Raw genomic sequence first — 19,564 nt, 5'->3', positions numbered from 1 at the left:
GAGAGTGAGCAGGCGAGATGAGGAGAAGATGGAGAGACGAGAGGAGGAGATGAGAGAGAGAGACGAGGAGAGAGAGAGGAGGAGAGAGAGAGAGAGAGAGAGGGAGAGAGAGAGAGAGAGAGAGTAGCACGCTAGTGGCCGCGTAGAGTAAGCCCTCAAACCGAAAAAGACAAACAGCGATAGAAGGACGTACCAAGTAAGGGATTTCACTAGATGTGTAATCCTATGAGCCCTTGTATGGAATGAGCATGTGGTTGGGCTGGTACAAATTTTGGGCAAAGTTACTGATATCATTACGGATATCTGTAAGACGTTTACGACACGTCCGATGCTACTTTAAGAAGCATTACAAAATGTTACTGCTCGCGCTTCGTCAGAATGAGTTCCACTCACACTTAGTTTGCGATAATCAACACAGCAGGCTATATTGATATGTAAATTTTCTTAAACTCCTTCCATAATCTATAATTGAGTACCGGACAAAATGCGAACAGGTAAGACATAGGGTGGTTAGAGCTGATGGACATGACATGGACAACTGCTGGGTGTGGGTACAGTCCTATGGGTAACGGCAGGATGGGGTCAAGAAAATCTTACCTGTAAGGCATCTTGCACCAAGCTTAACATGGGGATATCCAATACCCAGGCGGAAGGGTACCCTAAAGCTAGATGAGTGACACCCTAAACGCTATAATTTAAGGACTTTTTTCCCAAAGTTTCCGATTTATCTTCAGGTTGCAACGAAAATTGTCAGTTTCCGCAAAGCTGGAGCGCTACCCACAGGGCCTCGAAAGGGGACGCCCCAAAGCCAGACAAAGAAGAGAAGAGGAAACAGCAGATCGGAGGAGTAAGGCGGAGTAGACAAACTGAACAGAATAAAGTAGAGGAATCAGCAGTACGTACATGCTTACTGCTAATAAAAAAGGGAAGGAGAAGTTATTCTTCTCATATAGATGTGAGCCCCAAACCTAAGTGGAAAGACAGTCCCACTCAGATAAGAGGAGCCTTTGTTCATTTGGGCTTTAATAGACAGAAGCAGCAGAAGGCTGGAAAAGGGAAGTTCCCAAACGAAGTCGGAGGGGGGCCTTAGTTGAGAGTTAGTTGAGAAATTTAACATGAACCATTAAGTGTAGGTCAACCCACACATTTTTACGGCAGTTACTTCTTTCACAAAATTTTATACTTCAGCTATTTCTTTCAGCCATCATTATATGAATGACGAGTTTCCGGCTGCATTTGACAGTAACTTTTTTCTGGTTTGTTCATACATAACACACCAGTGAGGATCGTCGATCACTTGAAAGATGCAGGGTGGTCAGATCTTTTTGAGAAACCAAGTCACTTGATTTGACACGGCGTGATTTGAGAAAGCATGAGCATCTTTATCCGAGGCAATCTGACATGACAAACAGTTCTAAGAACTTCCGAAACGTTTCCTGTTTAAAAAACAGGTCAGTATTAGCACAGCAAAGTTTCTGGACCGATCAAAACAAGCTCAACGCATCAAGCTGTCCAAGATTTCGCAGCCTTGGTCCTGCAGATTCCCAAAGCTTCTGTCCGGCGTTTTGCGTCCGAGACGTGCTCGTGAGCTGTACAAGACCAGCCGGATAGGCCTTGGAATTTTCTGCGTCTAAGACTCCTCACAAGACCGCCGCCGCCAAACGCTGACAGAGGCTAAATGGAAGGGGCGGACAGCCTTTCGCGGATGATTGAATCGGAAGCATGCCGCTTCCCAGGACTTCATCGACAACCTCTGGCGTTCGGACAGAACTCACTTTTTCTGCGCGGTCAAAGTTAACTTTCTAGACTGTCGGCTGCAATGCATGGTAACAATGCGTTCCGTTTCCCCGCGAGGGATATCAGAGATATTTTGGCCAAGAAACAATGCCCGCAAATAACACCAGATTTTGACAAACCACGTTTGCCGTCCGGCAAGCCTAGCAAGAAAGCTGAATGGTGCCCCCACCCGCTCTTTACGGAAATCCGGGCGCGCTCCACTGTGACGTTTTAGCACTATGACGTTTCTGCCGCGAAGTCGTCTGCACGTCAATAAGTTTTGAATGTTCCGGATTTTCTCGGACCGAAAGCATTTGGTCGCCGTTGCATCGATATTGTATCTGACGCTTTTCCCGACACCTGAAAACGGACCTTATCGATGTCATCCAGCTCCTCCGGTTCAGAGTCGATCAGCTCCTCGGGCGGCAGGTTCAGGAAGGCCTCTGACGTCTTCTGTCGCCTCAGCTTGCGCAGGCCTGCCATGTAAGCAAACAGAATCAGCGCCTGGACCGTCGGATGCTGCAGCCGCTTCACAGTACGGCTGTGGCGTGTGGACGCTGTGCAGAAGACGTGAGTGCTGGGAGCTATACATTCTCATGTATTTTGTGGCAACATGAATACAAAAACTGCCGAAGGTATGGCAGAGGGGCGATCCGGATATCTACGCAGCAGCATGGAACATTGTTGCTGTATGGCCTCACCCACATCCCGTTCTGGGCGCCTCAAATCACGTGGCTGAATGCTAGAGGCTCGTTCTTTGCAGAATTTTCCGCTGCATGTGATTTAGAGCACTATAAAAGTCCAGCATTCCGCTGTAGATTGCTACCTTCCAGCATTGGCTTGCTCCTGTCCTTAGTCTTGACTTTTTTCAGCTTGACGCCGGTTCGGATTTCATTAAGTAGTTTTGCTGTGGCGGAAGCTTCCTTCTCCGACTCAAAAACAAACTGAAATGGTAGTGTAGCATGGTAAGGCATCGCTTATCGCTTGCCATAGTTAAGTGAGTAGACTGCTGGGTACTGCAACGGTAGATACATGGCTTCGCTCCCCCAAAAAGGGTTGCTCATTTCGTTAGCTCGTTTGCGGGGGTCGGCTGGTCATTGACCATGTATAGGGTAGTTTGGCACGGGGCGCGCTTGCGCTGTGACGCTGCATGACCCGAAACAGGTCCGTCGGCGTTCTTTGGTGGCAGGCCTGGGAAAAGCATGTGGTTAAGGGATACCTGGGGAGAGACTGGCCCCAATGGCCTATTGACAACCGAGTAGCTGTTATTTGATCATGTAACAAGATTGTGCGGTGGATTATATTCTGTGTTTGCTCAGTTCAACGTGGACCTACACCTTGCCCCTCAAATCTACATTCACTTATTTGGACAGCATGCGTGCAACCACACCTCGTTGTCCTTCCGTTTGAGGTTCTTGACGATGGGCGCACTGCGATCATTACACTCGACGTGCTTCATCTTGCGAGGCTGACCGATCTCCTTCATCATCGTGCTCCAGTCAGGGCGCCGGCGTGGCGTCTTCTTCAGCTTCTCCAGGCGCTGTTTCTGCCCTTCCGACATCGGCTGTTTACCTGAAGCCGACAGATGTATCATGCACGGCCAATGATTAGGTTTGGCTCACCGAACTTTCGAGTGAGACTTAAGAAGTTTAAAAGAAGGAGCCCATATGACACTGAACCGAATGTTTGACATGTGCTTAGGTTGTGCTGAAGCCGGCTGAACAAGCTCCTGACGGTTTCCTACGCCAGTTTTTTTTTGGGTGGGGGGGGGGCTGTAAGCTATTGGCGGATAGATTCCCGCGCAGAAAGTCAAGTGACGTCTTCTTGGTGTTTTTCAGCACAGCGGGATCTTATACTACATTCCTATTCCACCCCTCGCTTCTTGCTGCTGAACATCAGGGTTCGTTTAACAAGAGGCTGGATGCGGGAGGACAGCACGAGCTTACCGGGCAGCGGCGGTGGCGGCGGGGGTCTTGGCGGCGGTGGTGGTGGTGGCGGCGGAGGAGGGGGCACCAGCTGCACTCCCTCCCAAGGTACCGGCTTCGGCTCCGCCACCTGCTCTGCCTTTGCCTTCGCATCCAGCTCCTGCAGCTTGCTGAAGTCTGCAAGATACCCCGTCCGTCGTTCTGACTCCACTTAGTTGGACCAGGTGCTAAATCGAAGTACTTAACAGGTTTTTACGTTTGGGCCAACCCAACATCCACAGCGTTAACAAGCTGGTAGTAATGATAAGTGCCGTTCCTTAACTCAAGCGCCGTTCAGCACGATAATCTGTCTAGAGTAGTGCCATGTCTGTGCTCAATCATTGGCACCTCTCGACGTTACCAACGGTGCCCACGTGGGCAAAGCGAGTGGCAGCTGGACGGGATGGGCTCGTAGCGGGTTTGAATCTACGAGCATGGTTTTCTCTTAAACAAAATAAAGGCATTTAACTCCAACTATACATTTTATGCTAACTGTGAAACGTTCACACGAAAGTGTCGAGCATTTGATGAGAAATTGGATTTCGGTAGCGTACAGTCAGCTCTTTGGCATAACTTCCACAACTAAAGTGACTAGTTCTATGATCAATTTTTACTTTCAATGGAGCTGGATCGCCATCTAAAACATGTGCGTTGTGAACAAGATTACTGACAGCACCTTGCACATTCTACGTGACACGTTTTCCCCCACACGCAGACGACGTACATTCGCCGGTCACCTACCACATCACGTGCGGCATCCCGTTTACATCGCGACAGTATCCGTCGTCCGGCGTTCGTGCAGCGGCTCCCGTGGGACAACCGGTCCCAGCGTGGGATAGCGGGTCCCAGCGTCCCCAGTACTCACCGAGCGACTTGCGCTTGTCGGCCCAGTCGGGCGGCGCCTTGTCGAAGCTGGCCATCTTGTCCAGTCGGTTGGCCCGTTCCAGCCGGCCGAGTGCAGCGGCGTCCATCTTTTTCACCGTCCAGTCCGGCTGGGCCGGTGTAGCCGGAATTCGCTCCTGGTGCTTTTTCTCCAGGTCCTCCAGCATGTCCACGTCAATCTGCTTGCCGGCCCAAGCCGGCTTGCTGAGGACAGACCGAGCCAGCGGCAACGTTCAGGCGCGCTGCAGACAACGACGTCGAAGACGCCAAAACAGGTACCGTGCGTGATTCGAACATTCCACAAATATCATGGATCGATGTGATTAGAACGATATCAGCACGCCTGTCAATAAAGTTCTGCCACCTGCGTAGCGGGCTGGCCATCTAAAACGCTCTCGAGGCATAGTTCATCACGAACCTGGCTGACGCCGCCTGCTTCTGCAGCGGCACCGGGACATCGCCGAGTCGCTTCTTGGCGTCGTCCGCCCAGGGCGGCGGTGCCTCGGCCGGCGGCTGCGGAGTGGCCGAGCCCTTGCGCTCAACCCGCTTTAGCTTGGGCCTGCGCCAAGGCACCTGCTCGGCCTCGACCGGCATGGCTGGCGGCGGACGTGGCGCAGCCGGCCGCTCGCCGGGACGCGGGCTGACGGAGCCGCGCGGAGGGCTGGGCCGCGCCGGCGAGGGTGATCGCTCCTCGGCCGGGATCGCCCCCTCGTCCTCGTCCGAACTCTCGGCGGTGCTCTCCTCTTCCGAGCTGATCTCGAAGCGCACGAAGACTACCTTCTCGATGGGCTTCTTTGGCTCTTGCGCCGCCTCCGCAGCACGGTCGGTGGTATTTGTTGAAGACCTGAAGGCAAGTGGACATGGTCGAAGTGGTTTCTCACTGTGCCGCATGGTGTGCCCAATATCGTTACCGTGCTGCCCTGCGCACTGTGACCTGACCTGACCTGGGTCTCACTGAACTGTAGGGGAGCTTGAAGTTTAAATTGGTGGTCGCACGTCTTTATGCTGTGGAACCGAAATGCGTGGACAGCTCACCACCGCCCGGGTCATTCACCGTTGGTCCTACGCTCCAGAAGGGAAGGATTGTTACGAAACCATGTGATACCATGTCAAGAAATGACATGAAGTTCGGAGCTTTGGCAGCTGAGATATTTCATTCAATTTTTTACGTCGTAGTTGGTGTTATCCTCAGGTGTCTGATGCTATTTGAGCTCATGGTTAATCGCAAGAACTTACGTTTCAGCACGTTTTGAATGACGTGATCATCGCGCAATCAGGCTTGACTTTGTCCACATGGGATGCTGTCCGTTGCGATCCAATAAGGAATCACCCTTATGCGCTGTTATTAATGGTGGTTTTTGCATATACCACACACCCAACAAAATGTATTGTTGCATCGATGCTCACGACAAATCGGCACTGATTGCGATCTGTTTGGCCATCTTGCCCTGTGAAGTTTTGTGAGGCTGTATCGCCTTACGATGGTTCTGCCGAAACCTTGGCAGTGTTCTGCAGCGCGGACCTCATTAGCGATTTCCGTTAGCACGGATCAATTCTGGGCGCGGCTCCAGGCGCAGGAATGCCAGTCGTCGGCTGAGTGTATCGGCTCTCTCACTCCAAGACGACGCCCCTCAGAGCAACGCTCTCCCTCTCCATCTTCCCTCAGTCATTAGATACGCTGAACATCATGCTCCCTCTCTGGTACATGAGAGGCTAGCGAGGTGACCGTTGTGTATTTTAGACAATTGCGTGAATGTTTCCAGTGCGAATCTGGTGTGGCACCAGGAAACCTCAAGTACTGCTAAGTACAGCTAAGTTGCCGTTGACTATCTTTTAAAAAATCGGCAAGAACAATTTTAAATTTTACACTCGTTTGGATGTGGGGACAGTTTGACGCTCAAGAAGTGTTTCCAGAACAACCTGGAAATATCACGCCGTAGGGCGTCAAGCTTTGCGTAGCAATAGAAAACTGAATAGTCGATCGTTTGGTAAAAAAATATATACCTCTCAAGGTCGGCGGCTTGCGGCAGATCAAAATCAGTCCCGGAATGTCAGCAATGACACATTTTAAGAATTATGTCACGTTGACGTGGTAATTTAGTGTTTCAAGATGCCATCCACGTTTTTAGATTATTAGGCAATTGGATTAAGATAACAACTTATTTTCATTCACCTTTATTCGTTTGCGAAGGCCAGTTCAAGGTCATTATGAAATATTTTTGACCCCGTAATATTAACGTTTTGGGAGGAATTTGTGCTGTAAAATTCAAAGCCACTGTTGGAGTACCAATCTGGTCAATTTCTCCTTCGATTGATTTCTTTATGAGGGTCCATAACACTGTATGTTCAGACTAATGGCAATCTTGGTCCGGGTACAGGACACCAATACCGGTTATGTCAGCGGCTCTAAGGCTTCGCCGAGATAGTTGAGAAGAGTGCATCGCGTCGCTCAAATCCTCTACTAAACTGTTGTTCTGTGGAACAGTTTAGCTACCAACTTATAACCAGCATTCATCCAATGATTAGCTACCAGCTAGTCATTGGATGAATGTTTGTTATGATGCTCCAAGGAAGTTCTTGCTGTGTACAACTTTTGTCGGTTTTCTGTTCCTTAAATTCAAACTAAATTCTTCGCACGCTGCACAATGAATTTCGACATATGCACTTGGAAAGTCGTCACTGTTTAGGTAGTCCTTCTGGCTTCAGTGAGACTGTTATCTAGTCCATTACATTCACCACGGGGGGTGACACTAATCGCAAGTTTTCCATATTCGTCGCTGGGAAGCTCCCACTCGCTTTAGGGTCTAGAGGGCTGGCTCGCAGTATGATAGCGAGGGAACAAGATGGATTTGCAGGCCTGTGGCCCCCGGCTATAGATGCTAGTGCACCACTTCATACTGAGCCGCCCTGACCAGCGGCCGCTGGCGAAAAGGGGTGCTGTAGCGCCGCTGTAACGTCACCTGCCGTCGAAACCGTCCGAACACCCGAACTTGCGATAGCTGGAACACGCAATGTTTCGGATGACGGGGCTTGCGGCGCATTTGAGCAACCACAGCGTTTGACGTCTTCAGGGTTAGGGTGAGGAGAAGTTGCCGGGCCAGAGTTGGGACACCTTGACCTCAGCACCGTGTTCCCGTCCGGTGGGGGACGGGTGCCAGCAGGGGCGATTTGGGCGCGGAGCGGTCGTGACGTGCAGGAGGGCCTCATCTAGCGGTGACATCAGCTAGCGGTCGGTGGCGCGCGCCTGAGTCACCCGGCCCGCAGCAGCTGGCCAGAGCAGCCGGGCCGGCCGCCAGCCGGCGCAGTGGCGCCATCTGTCACACCCGCGCTCTACGGACCTCGCCGGTTGTGGTCGGAGGTAGACCACCGAGCGCATGCAGCGGACGCCGAGGGGAGGAAGGAGGGGATAGACGGCTCGCACTTCTGAAAGGCCTGGTGCGCAAACAGTATAGTGAACTGCACGGCAGTCCTAACACTACCATTGAGCCATGTTTCGCGGCGATAGCTCATTACCATGCGATGTGCGAAGGAAGGTGGCATATGTGCTGTGTAACAGACGGTGCGACGGAGTTCGTCGCTCTTGTGGATTTGCGGGGAGGTAACATTTCTAACGGTCTGGTAAGGGCTACGTAACCTTTCAATATATGTCTCAAACGTTTCCACTTCTTGCTATACCATGGAACGAAGTTATCACATTGTTTTCAAAGGGTTGTCCGAATCATTTTGATTAGTGAAAATAGGCAATTTTGTATTATTTGCAATGCATTAGCTGCAGTCCGTGCAGCAGACCTTCCAAGCAGATTGGTCTAAGTTTTAGGTGGCCACGTAATGTACGGGCTTTGCGTGCCAGTCCACTTCAACTATCAAATAAAGTCAGCAATTCAGGTTAGATATCAATTAAACTATGAGATGGAAATGTTGATAGAAGCATATCCCGCCCGTCTCTGAAGTAAAATCAAGAAATAAATGACTTGTAATTTGTTAAATGCATTTGCGAGGAACATTATTCACATAGATAAGACAACTAATAATAGCCTTATTCCTCGGAGAAAAACCAGGAGAATGGATATGTAGATGCGTGGATATTTCGGCACCACGCCTTTATCGAAACAAATCAGAGAAGTGAATTCAGAAGTGCCTGCCAATGATCCTACTCGATTTGTCGGGATTTGTTTTGAAACAGCGAGCAACAGTTATAATAGGACACCAACATTCAGGGGATTAAACAAGGAACAATTGCCAGCCATTACTACGATACATAACACATCTAAAAATTATAATGCGCAAAAGTGCGCGAACATGCAAAAAAACTCAACTAAACAGGCACCATGCATCATGCTTCATTCAAACGCGCAAGTGAGTTGAAGCAAACAGACAGTGTGATGTGAGATACGTCACATATCACACAGTAACCAATGTCATGTGTGCTGCCTGTTTACTTCAACTTGCTGGCATATTTGAATGAAGCGTGATGCGTGATCGCTGTTTACTTGAATTCGTTTGCATGTGCACGTAATTTCGTGCATTGTTATTGTTATATATGCGTTGTATCATAGAAATGACTAGCAATTGCTCCTCGATCAGTCCTTTGAATGCTGCTGTGCTGTAAAAGCAGTGGCTCACCGTTAAGAAATCTAAAAAATCGAGTAGGATCGTTGGCGGTAATATTGAATTCACTTCTGCTATTTGTTTCTATAATGACATGTTGCCGAAATATAAATACATTTGTCTTCATTCTCCTGGTTTTTCTCCGAGGAATAAGGCTATTACAGTTACCTTATCTAACTTAGTCAGCTGCGTCAATGGTAACCTTACTCGTGAGATCTTTGTCGGGAATTTTCCGCGAGATCGTGCCTGTTATACAAACAGCAACACTGATAAAGTAAGTTAAAACTTGTAATTGGCTTTACACGCGTTTGGCTGGGGGCCAATTCCCCTCCCTCCACATCGAACGTCTTTCCATAATGATTTTCGACCGGCGTGGGGTACCTGCGGCAAATTTTGCCTAGCTGTAGGTAACTGAATAGCGACAGTTTATCATTAAGCATTTAGATATGCCTTGTAAGGTCGCTGACCTGCGACAGGCTAACGTCAGACCATGGCTGTCAGCTAAGGATCTTTTGAGGAAATCTTTTAACGTGATGCGACAATGGGGTGTTGTACGAAGCCATGCATCTCTGAGATAGTTGCTTAAGCAATTCAACAATTGAATTTATTATTACATCAATTTCCATTGACCTAGGGTCAGGTATAAAGTTCAGACCGATGTCAAACCTAATCTTCTTTTTTACTCCAGAGCTTGATGTGTGGAGCAGTTTCTGGTGCTCATTTTAAATCTTTCAACAAAAGGGACTATGTCAGGTATCTTCCATGGACCTTTTTGAAAGGTCAGAATAGGCCACTATTTTGAAACAACCCAGGTCAACATTTGTTTTTAGATGCATACCGTCTAGCGTGGTCCTAGACGCTTATTCGGATGCAAATATCAAAGCAGTCTTGTATGAATCTGGTCACCATAACCTTCAAAAGCTCAAACCAGCTCAGTAGGCCTCAGATAAACGCCAGTCACCTTTTGCTTAAAACAGGTATCTAGGTTTACCGTGTTTGCATGGAGAGGTCTGGGGGCACCTTGGACACTTATCTGGGTTTTAACCTTGTGTGACCTTATTTTACAAATTGGTCACAACCTAGGAACCTCAAATGTTGATACAAGTGACGTCATATATCGGTTAACTCACTCTGTGAATTCGATATTTCTAGCTCAATATTTTTTTATAATTCAGGGGGTCAAATCGGCCCCCCCTCCCGAGCAAGGGGTATTCAACCATGTTTTCAAGCATGTTTAAGGATCACCTAAGACAAGTTCTCGCAATAAATTTGTGCGCGTTCATCAGTGATCGTGCCATAATGATGCCACAACCTTGACAAATAATATGGCTACCACCGTTTTACTGAATGATGTTTTGCGCAATGCCCCTCGATCAAACTGCAGATCGGCGAAAAAGGCTAGTTATCCAGAAAACAATCACCACGTGGCAATAACTACGTCATTATGTGTCGCCGCAGGACTTATGGACGTTAGTTTATTTTATTTCGGGTGCTGGTTTTGCTGATATTCGAGTGATGTACTCCTTTCTTTTTTAGTTCGCTGTGAAAACTTTGCATGTTATTATGCATCCATATCAGATGATACATAAAAGAGAAGAAGCTTGACCACGCGACTAGACTTAACGTTGCATGAAACCAGTAATATGTCATTTTCGGTGAACAATGAGTATGATGATAAAAGGTGCGACTGATATTATCTTTGGATGATTCTTTTACAGGGCCGAATCAATTCGGTCGCCTGTGGGCATCCACGCCAATAATGTATGCTTGTTGATGCCGGACAACTTTTCCCTTGATGATTTTACCCGCAACACCTATGTCCAGCTTTCGTGCACAGACTTAACTACACCAACTACCGGAAAATTAGCAACTTTTGACCTATCAGCCTTGCACGAGACAATCTTGTCGATAAGGCTGGAATCATTTGAGGTATTTACGCTTATTGTGACAAACGTAATGGGAAAACGCTACTTGTTTTGGTCAATACGGGCCTCAATGAACCCATGAGCCATGCGCCTAGCCGTCACGGTCTGATCTGGTTTGGTTAAAGATGCAGCCTGTCATATTGAAAACTGATTTCTGGAATAATGACGTCAGCCTCATTCTCGGCTTATTTCTGCCGCTTTTGTGGATAAGTTCGTGTTGTGGCGGCACAATTATAAGTAGACTGTGCGTTTTTTAGATCTAATCCGAATCTTTTGTATGGATGAATTTTTCGGATCAGAGCTGACACCGTGCAGTACTTGTTGTGTGAGCCTTGATCCCTACCATCCAATCGCACAATTTCAGGTCAACGGCAGAATTTGGTGGCGAAAGCTCAACGTGCCACAATGTTCGGCACGGTCTTTTCCACCCTCTGACGTCATCTGACCTTTATCGCGGCTGCTGTCACCGTCCGCAGACCATGCCTGTCAAGGGCAGATAGCGAGCGCTTAAAGCTACTCGAATTCACCCCGCCACGGGTGGGTGGATCAGAAGGCAGCCACGTTGACCAACTGAGCCATGGGAACGGGCATTCTCCTTTACTGTGCAGCCAGTTCCACCTGTTCGCAAATCGGAATATCTTACAGCTTCGGTGTTAGCCGCATGGGGAGGTGAAATGGCGCAGGTGCTAGAACATCGCAGAAATGTGCCTCCTGACGAAACAGCCTACATTTAAGGGCCTCGCAATTATTATGCCACAGCCGCTACAGCATTGTGTTACTTGTAGCTGACAACTTCCTGGTGATCGGTTTGGCCGGGCCAGGCCACTGAGGCTACGGCCGGTCTGGCGAGGCCAGGCCACTAACTACGGCCGGTCCGGCCGAGCCAGACCACTAACTACGGCCGGTCTGGCGAGGCCAGGCCACTAACTACGGCCGGTCCGGCCGAGCCAGGCCACTGAGGCTACAAAACCTCCGGCCAGGTGATATCAAGACTCTCGGCCTGTGGTCTCGCTCATAATGAGGCCAACGAAGGCTAGAATTGACAGGTCAACTAAACATATAGAGTAGAGTGGAAAGCAAAAATGGCCAAAACCCAGTTTAAAAGTACATCTTCCTTACGAAGGTAAGTCATCAAAAGCTCACGAGAGCCCACATGAATACTGACCTGTATACAGGGATGAGGGAACGAGATGGGTGAGTGGGTGAGTTGGGGATGGGAGGGGGGGGGGGATTGTACTAAAATTAACTAAGTCTAGGCACGGTAAGTTTAAGTGTGATGCTTTAACATTTCACAAAATATTTTACAGAGATTGCAGCTACCTTTGAGGGCTGGTCGTCATGTCTGAGAGTGTTACCCATGAGAAGCGATCATATCGGCTAGATTGCCTAGAGAAGCGGGTTGTCCCTGACGATGACAGCAGTAGTTGTGCAGCCGGCCAGCTGAGCAATGTTGTGCCCACCAGCCGACTAACTGGTCAGTAGTGTGTCCTGAATGACTCATCAGGTCCCTGCCAGTAGGCTCGAAGTGTATACTCTTAAGATATCTACGTAGCTTTTCGAGTCACCAGACCAATGAAATCTTGGATAGAACCCGTCGTAACTTACACACGGGCAACATTAAAGCGCTCGAAATCTGGCCATGGCCTAGCATGACCATGGCCATCAAACTCCTGAAACGTTATTGAATATAGGTCGTATCCTGCACGTGTACACCTGATAGTAAGATGATGTTCAAGCTTATTTGGATTTTGTGGGGGTCATTTCTGAATATTTTAATTTCTCATGATGCAATACTGATCCCGCGAATCACAATAGGGTAGTTGGCTGAGTGTTGTCGACATACAGTGGCCACAGCAATACATTACGTATACGAGTATGCGACATAATGACTCGTTAACTAATACAAACATGATGCTGGTCATTCGCGCTGACATGCACTTTAATTGGCTCAAAGTGGAAATCTGCGGCATGATGGGATGTGTTTTTCATTTAATAATCGTCACGTTTTCGAAATTGCTTGAAAAAGAACAACTGAAGCATGGGGTAAAGAAAGTGGGTCGCTGCAGCATTACATGAAAAACAGATCCTGACTTTTTTAATTTTTGTTGCACAGAGACCCATAGAGTGAAATTGAAGAAATCATCTGATAAGCTACCGGGGTTAAATTCAGCAGCTTCCTTATACGGGACTTTGTAATTTCGCCAACACAACTGTTAGTCATTTTGACGTAACAGTTCTTAAGAGCACTACAATGAGGACAGGTGAAGTGTATTATCGTTTTGCGTCGTGAAGTACTCATGTTTAATTATCTGCATAAGTTACCTATCTTTTTGGTTTCAACATTTACAGCGACGCTCACATGTGTGGGAGGTGGTGTGTCATATAGCCTGACGATCGGCAGATATTCTGCAACGCTGCTCTTGAAGCATGACCCCAGCTGCCCTGTTTGATCGCATTCGTGTGACGCGTGGATCGCGACCCGCGCGACTTTCGGCTTAAGGTCCATACACGTTTACACGATATCCGGTCGAACAGGGGCTTAAACCAGAATAGTCCTGTTTACTGCTGGCAGTGTTTTCATTTTGCCCGCTCACCTGGCTCGGTTCCAGCACAGGCTGAAAGGTCCACGCCAGCGCGGCACGAGAATAAACCCGATATAGGTGGCGCTGTAGGGCACGATCGAGCCCCGCAGTTACCGCACTGGCGCGTTCATGGAGGACTCGCAAAACACACGACAGTAACCATGGTAACGCATTCCCGACGGGTCCTTCGCTGGTCGTACCCGGCTAAGAGAGCCAACGCAAAAAGGCTAAGTGAACGGTGTGAGTGACGTGAGCAAAACGGAATTTAACTGGTCCCGATTGACAGGATGATGGACAAGCGTTAACTTCGGAGACTGTCAAGGTACAAAAAGTCAAAGATTCGCTAAAACCAAACAGCGTTCAACCAAGCCATCTTTGCAAAATACATGGTCATAGCTGTTGGTATTTTCAGAAAGCAACAAACTGAACACAAGCATGCATTTAAAATCATTGTTCGCGATGCATATAGTTACGTCTTCAATTACTTAAGAAGTGATAGAAACGTTCAGTAGTTTAAAGCAACAAGTGCACTACATACATCCAGAGACGCAGCTAAGGCGCGTGGGCTTATGGTACTTAACTCATCACCCCTCTCCTATCTCCCTGCTCACCCTGTCGTCACCCATCTCCCGTCTGTTTGAGCGCAGCTTTTTCAGCGTTGCAACGAAATACATACTTCTGCAGTCCGATGAGCAGCGATATCATTTTGGATGTAAATCACATCAAATACCATGGGCAGTGAGGCGTCGTGTCCAGCAACAGTAAGTTGATGACGGGATTAGATGATAGCCGAGCGTATTTGCACGGTTTGCGGCTGAGACGGCCCTCGGCGCCTGGTTTGCGGCTGAGATAGTTCTCGGCGCCGCGGTAAAGCAACAGTGACAGGCCATTGATCCGTCTGGCACTGTACCCATTAACGTTGTGAAGCTTGCAGTTTCTCCGCAGCGCGGGCTACTGCTAACAGAAGTGGGACTACGTGCCAAAAAATTGTAGGAACTCGCTGCCCATGTCTGAACTTCTGCCGGTGCCCTTGCGTGTATAGCAATCATGTGCGGTGCCTACCATTCAATTAATACAGTAACTTATGATCTCTCCATCCACGTACCAGATATCTGTTGTTTGCTACGAATGCACGTTCTGGGGCCTTGTCCTTTCAGGAGCCAAAAGTGTTAAAAACACAGTGGCGTGCCAGAGAATGTCATGCCGTGACAACTAACCCCAGTCATATCGTGACAAGAAAACACGTCTGCTTTTGTCACCATGTGCTGAGTGATCAAACACGACGGTAACCCATATCATTCTGTTGAATACCGCAATGACATGACATCATCATCCAAACATCGCATGAGGCAGTGAAGTTAATATGGGAGTAAAAGACGGAAGGGTGCGGAGGATAAGAATTCGAGTAAAAATCCTCGCAGTCGGTTCGGAAAATGACAATACAGCTCCTCGTGTAGTCATTATTTTGTACATCAGAACGCAACACACGAGGGAAACTTAACCAGCAGGAAACCAGCAGAATTTTCCGGTTGACGTAGATTTCATGTGCTTTTGGTGCGTAATATAGATTTCGTATGCACGCGTTCTTGGTTGTAACCGAATGATGCTGTTTCATTTTCGAGAACGCAATCACTGAAACGTTTTGGGGCAGATACCTGTGTTCGGCAGCGCAGAAATAGTTCTCATGCTTTCGGTAAGTGCATGTTGTATTTATTCAAAGCAGACTTATTCCATCGATAACCAAGTACTTGAGGCAATTTACTCTCTTTTTTAAACGCTTGTGCGTGAAAGTGTCCGTGCTACGTATCCCGTCAAATGAAATATTCTAAGACTACTTCTGCGTAGATGTCAGTGCATGACAAACTCACTTATGTATGCATGAAAGACATCATCACAAATCTAACGGAAATACCGCATCTGCGCGTCACCGCACGCGTCACGGTTAAAAACAAGCAGCAGTGTCAACTCGCGTCAACTTGCCGGTTTGCCCGCCTTCAGGAGCGTTGGGCACACGTCCTCTGCCGGTACCACCCCGATCTTCCCGTGCAACCACTCCAGAACGGGGTGGCAGCGCCGCGTCTTGATGCAGACGTTCGACTCGGTCATTTTAACTATTAGGTTATATGGCATGCATGACTGAACTGCTAGATCATATCAAACAAAACGCAAAATTCCTGTTTGGTCTTATGTGTGTATTTGAGGCAGTGAACGCAATCCTGGTTTCAGGAAATTAGGGCCATCATTTTCTTACGTCCCAAATGAATCCGTATGAAATCAAGTCAGGATATCGCTTGACTTTGGGCGACTAACACATGCAATTCTGAGACAACAACGGTGTTTATGCCTTCTAAAACAAGCCCACCAGCCCACCCACCACTTTCGTGTAGCTCTCATGACTTGACCTGATGTGGCCACGACGTCAACTAGCTTTCACACATTCCTGAGCCTTGACAACGTTCATTGCACAACCACTCCAGATCTTCAAAAATATTCTAAAAGATCTGGCTCATCGCGCATTAAGAATGCGTCCATAGCAAGGTCTTTCTCTATATTTTCGCCCCCTACAGGTGTGTGAGCCTAGGCATGGGTCAGTGACCTGGCGTGATCGGACATGTAAAGTTGCAGGTCAGTTGCAACCAGTGCCGGACAGACACAAACTCGCCAAAATTTAATTTCGATGCACTGAGTGGTTTGGAACAGGCGGTAAAACCGTATGGTGTACGCCAGCCCGGCGAAGACCAATCCTTGCCGGATTGGCCGGCCATTACCGCGTGAACGTTAACAACAAACAACAAGCTATTAACTGCTACATCAGAAACTGGTCATGATATGAGACAGTGGTAATCCTTGGTCCTGACTTTCAGTCAAGTCAAGGTCAAGTTCAGTTCAAGATCATTCAGAACAGCATGGCAAGCTTAAAAATGCTGCCAGCGGAAGCAGTTGTCCCATGTGGCGGCAACTGACGAACTATATCTCGACAGTTGGTAGGTATACTTAGCCCACGCGGTGCAAGACTAACGAACGCACAACAGATAACCCAACATGTGGATCACTTTCATTTACCATGGAAGGTTATCATCATGAGTCATCGATTACGGGCTTTGGAGATCGGGCGGTCTGTTACTAAAAGCCCCTGTTCATGTTCTGGGCTGAACGGGCTTCTTCTTTTATAATCTGCTTATTTCGTGCTCTGAACAGGAAGACCTGTAAATCTCAGATTATTCAACGCGCGAAAAACAGCTTTCTTGAATCATGTGCGATCAACGAACAAACCCCCTTGGATATGCCCCAAATGTTGGACGTATTGCCTTTCAACTAGCAACTCCTGCTAATGTTGTGGGTCTAGGCACCAAGGCATGCACGATCATGATGATTCGGGTTACTTTAGGCCCAATGGTTGCGCTTGCCAGAAGGCGACCGAGAACGTGAGCATAACCGTAATGGTTTACAGCACCTTGATTTAGAGCTGAGAAATTAATTACGCCCTGTTAGTGTTAACGCTAAGAACTTTTCACAAAGATTAAGCCATTTTCACAAAGCATAAAGCCAGCTGTGACAACTATAACATATGCATATCTAATCCTACAGCATATGTACCAGAAACAGGTCATTTTTTCTCGCTTTGTCTGTTCTCAGGACAAAGACAAAACTGACTAACTGACGGAACCGTCAAGTTCTTGGCCCGGTTGCCCTTACGGTGAGATTCACAGCTAATAAAGTTTGCTTTTGTGCTTTGTGAAATTGACTTCTGGTTCCCTGCGATATAAAAAAATGAGCCAGCTTGTAAATGAAAACGATTAATAAAACAATATGCGGGCACGTAAATTTCAAAATACCAGGTAACGTGCCACAAGCACAAATCAAAGCTGCATGAAATCACAGGTAAAACGGCTAGTCCGGGCCAAAACGTGTTGCTTACAGGCGTTATTTGCTACGAGCGCTGTAGCCGCTGAAAAGTCGTCGTCGGTCGATTCCTCTCGGACAAAAAGTTAGAGCTGGCGTGGCAGCTGCTGCCGGTGGGCACGGCTTACATACATGACCGGACGTGACCGCGGGCGCCTCTCGTGCTGTTGGGCTCGTCCGGTACCGCCCGCAGCCCCGCTGTCGAGGCGCTGCCCTCAGGCGGCCGTCAGCCGTGTGGCTCCCCTCCGGCTGCTCAGCTCTGGCCGCCCCCTGATGGCTTGGCTCCAGCTAGTCTCCAGAGGCCCAGTCCCAGCTCCCTCCGGCAGCTCAGCTCCAGCTCCCTCCGGCGGCTCAACTCTAGCTGGTCTCCGGCAGCTCAGCCCCAGCTCCCTTCGGCCGCTCAGCTCCAGCTCCCTCCGGCAGCTCAGCTCCAGCTCCCTCCGATGCTCGGCTTCAGCTCCCTACGGCGACTCGGCTCGGTTCACTCGTTGCTCGGCACCAGCGACGCGGCGCTCGGCCGGACTCCACTGGAGGGCGAGGCGAGGCGGCGCCTGGACCCGCCGAGGCCCCGCTGGCAGCCGGCGCCGCTTGCTTTGGCTCCGGGCCGCGCGCCGGTCGGACGACGGCACGACTCCGCGCGCCGCCGCGACGTCGGAGACCGAACGGCGCGACGGCGGTGGCCTGAGGCACAATCAGGAGCTGACGTCGACTGTGGCCAGTGGCTCGCACCGGGAAAGCACCGAGAACGGTGCAATGCCGCTGCGACCGGGGTCACCTGGTCAAAGTGGCGGTGGATTGCTGTCTCTAAAATTAGGCTCGCTGACGTCACGGCTCGTTTGGGCCGAGCGGGCGGCGGCGCCGGAGGCGGTCGCTGTTCTGGACCTGTGCCATCGCACTCTGCTCGACCTCGCAGCCACACGCCTCGAAATAAGGCACATTGACAATGAAAATGATCAGCAGTTTGGCCACGCGTCGCTGGTTAATAACGTTTCAAGTGCTTGGAAACTAGGTGTAAGGGTCGAAATGGAACGCTCCACATTCGTTCTGGAAGTCAGCGCATGGTATGTAGAAGTTCTGGAAGTCAGTGATTCGTTAAGGACACTGAAATGCTCTCACATTCACTGCCAACTGTGAGCTTAGCGAGGACCTTCGTTAAGGACACTGAAGGCTTTCACATTCACTGCCAACGTGAGCTAGCGAGGACCTTCGTTAAGGACACTGAGAGGCTCTCACGTTCACTGCCAACTGTGAGCTTAGCGGGGACCTACGTTATTTCTCAATAATCTGGCCTGCTGACAGGCACGGACGTCGGAACACTATACTGGCAGATGTCTCTAAAATATAAAATGTTTTTTATATAAAACGCAAGCCTGCTTTAAAGCTATTTGCATTATACCGGATAGGTGGCTTATCGGCCTTAACATTCAGTCTACGTGTACTATATAGATGTTAGACACATTAATGCGCTTAAAACAAGTCACCCAAATTCGCCAGCAACGGTGGATGCTTCTGAAATTTATCCAGCAAGTTAATGTTAAAATCAACTGGAAAATCTGAAGTGCGTATGGCAGCAAGCTGTTACTTTTTCACCCCGACAGACATCACTCGTTGGCCACTTTGCTCCCGACTCCGCGACATCGCTCTTGCGTCCCTGTTCCGTGGCGCCCGCACGCATCCGCTCCAAGATGACGCACTTCCCTTCCAACCCTCCCCTCCCCCCCCCCCCCCCCTATCGTCTCTCGCAGCGCTGGTGTGGCCCAGCTTGCCAGTCAGCGGCTAGCCAGCTGCGCAGGGCCGGCAGAGCGGTTATTCTCTCGGCGCTGTATGGCGCCCGGGACGAGCTGCGGTCAGGACCGGCCGGCACCGGCGCCCCGGACGAGCTGCGGTCAGGACCGGCGCGCGGCGCCCGGGACGAGCTGCGGCA

The 19,564-nt window shown here is 49.2% G+C and overlaps 1 protein-coding gene across 1 annotated transcript in view; it reads right to left on the bottom strand.

Moving 5' to 3' along the window:
- LOC119098636 (neurofilament heavy polypeptide) overlaps nt 1-18,157 on the bottom strand; it is a gene marked incomplete in the record, with an annotated part of 20,814 nt that extends 2,657 nt beyond the window's left edge. Inside the window, 7 exon segments of the mRNA XM_037221607.1 lie at nt 2,149-2,252; nt 2,603-2,720; nt 3,167-3,348; nt 3,723-3,878; nt 4,606-4,826; nt 5,041-5,466; nt 17,773-18,157. Of these exon segments, the coding sequence (XP_037077502.1) occupies nt 2,149-2,252; nt 2,603-2,720; nt 3,167-3,348; nt 3,723-3,878; nt 4,606-4,826; nt 5,041-5,466; nt 17,773-17,774 (1,209 nt within the window).
- Between the last annotated feature and the right edge of the window lie 1,407 nt (nt 18,158-19,564).

The sequence above is a fragment of the Pollicipes pollicipes genome, unplaced genomic scaffold (assembly GCF_011947565.3).
Source record: "Pollicipes pollicipes isolate AB1234 unplaced genomic scaffold, Ppol_2.1 Scaffold_4740;HRSCAF=5597_pilon_pilon_pilon, whole genome shotgun sequence".
Classification (NCBI taxonomy): Eukaryota; Metazoa; Arthropoda; class Thecostraca; order Pollicipedomorpha; family Pollicipedidae; genus Pollicipes; species Pollicipes pollicipes.
This window is presented reverse-complemented; position numbering and strand designations above follow the sequence as displayed.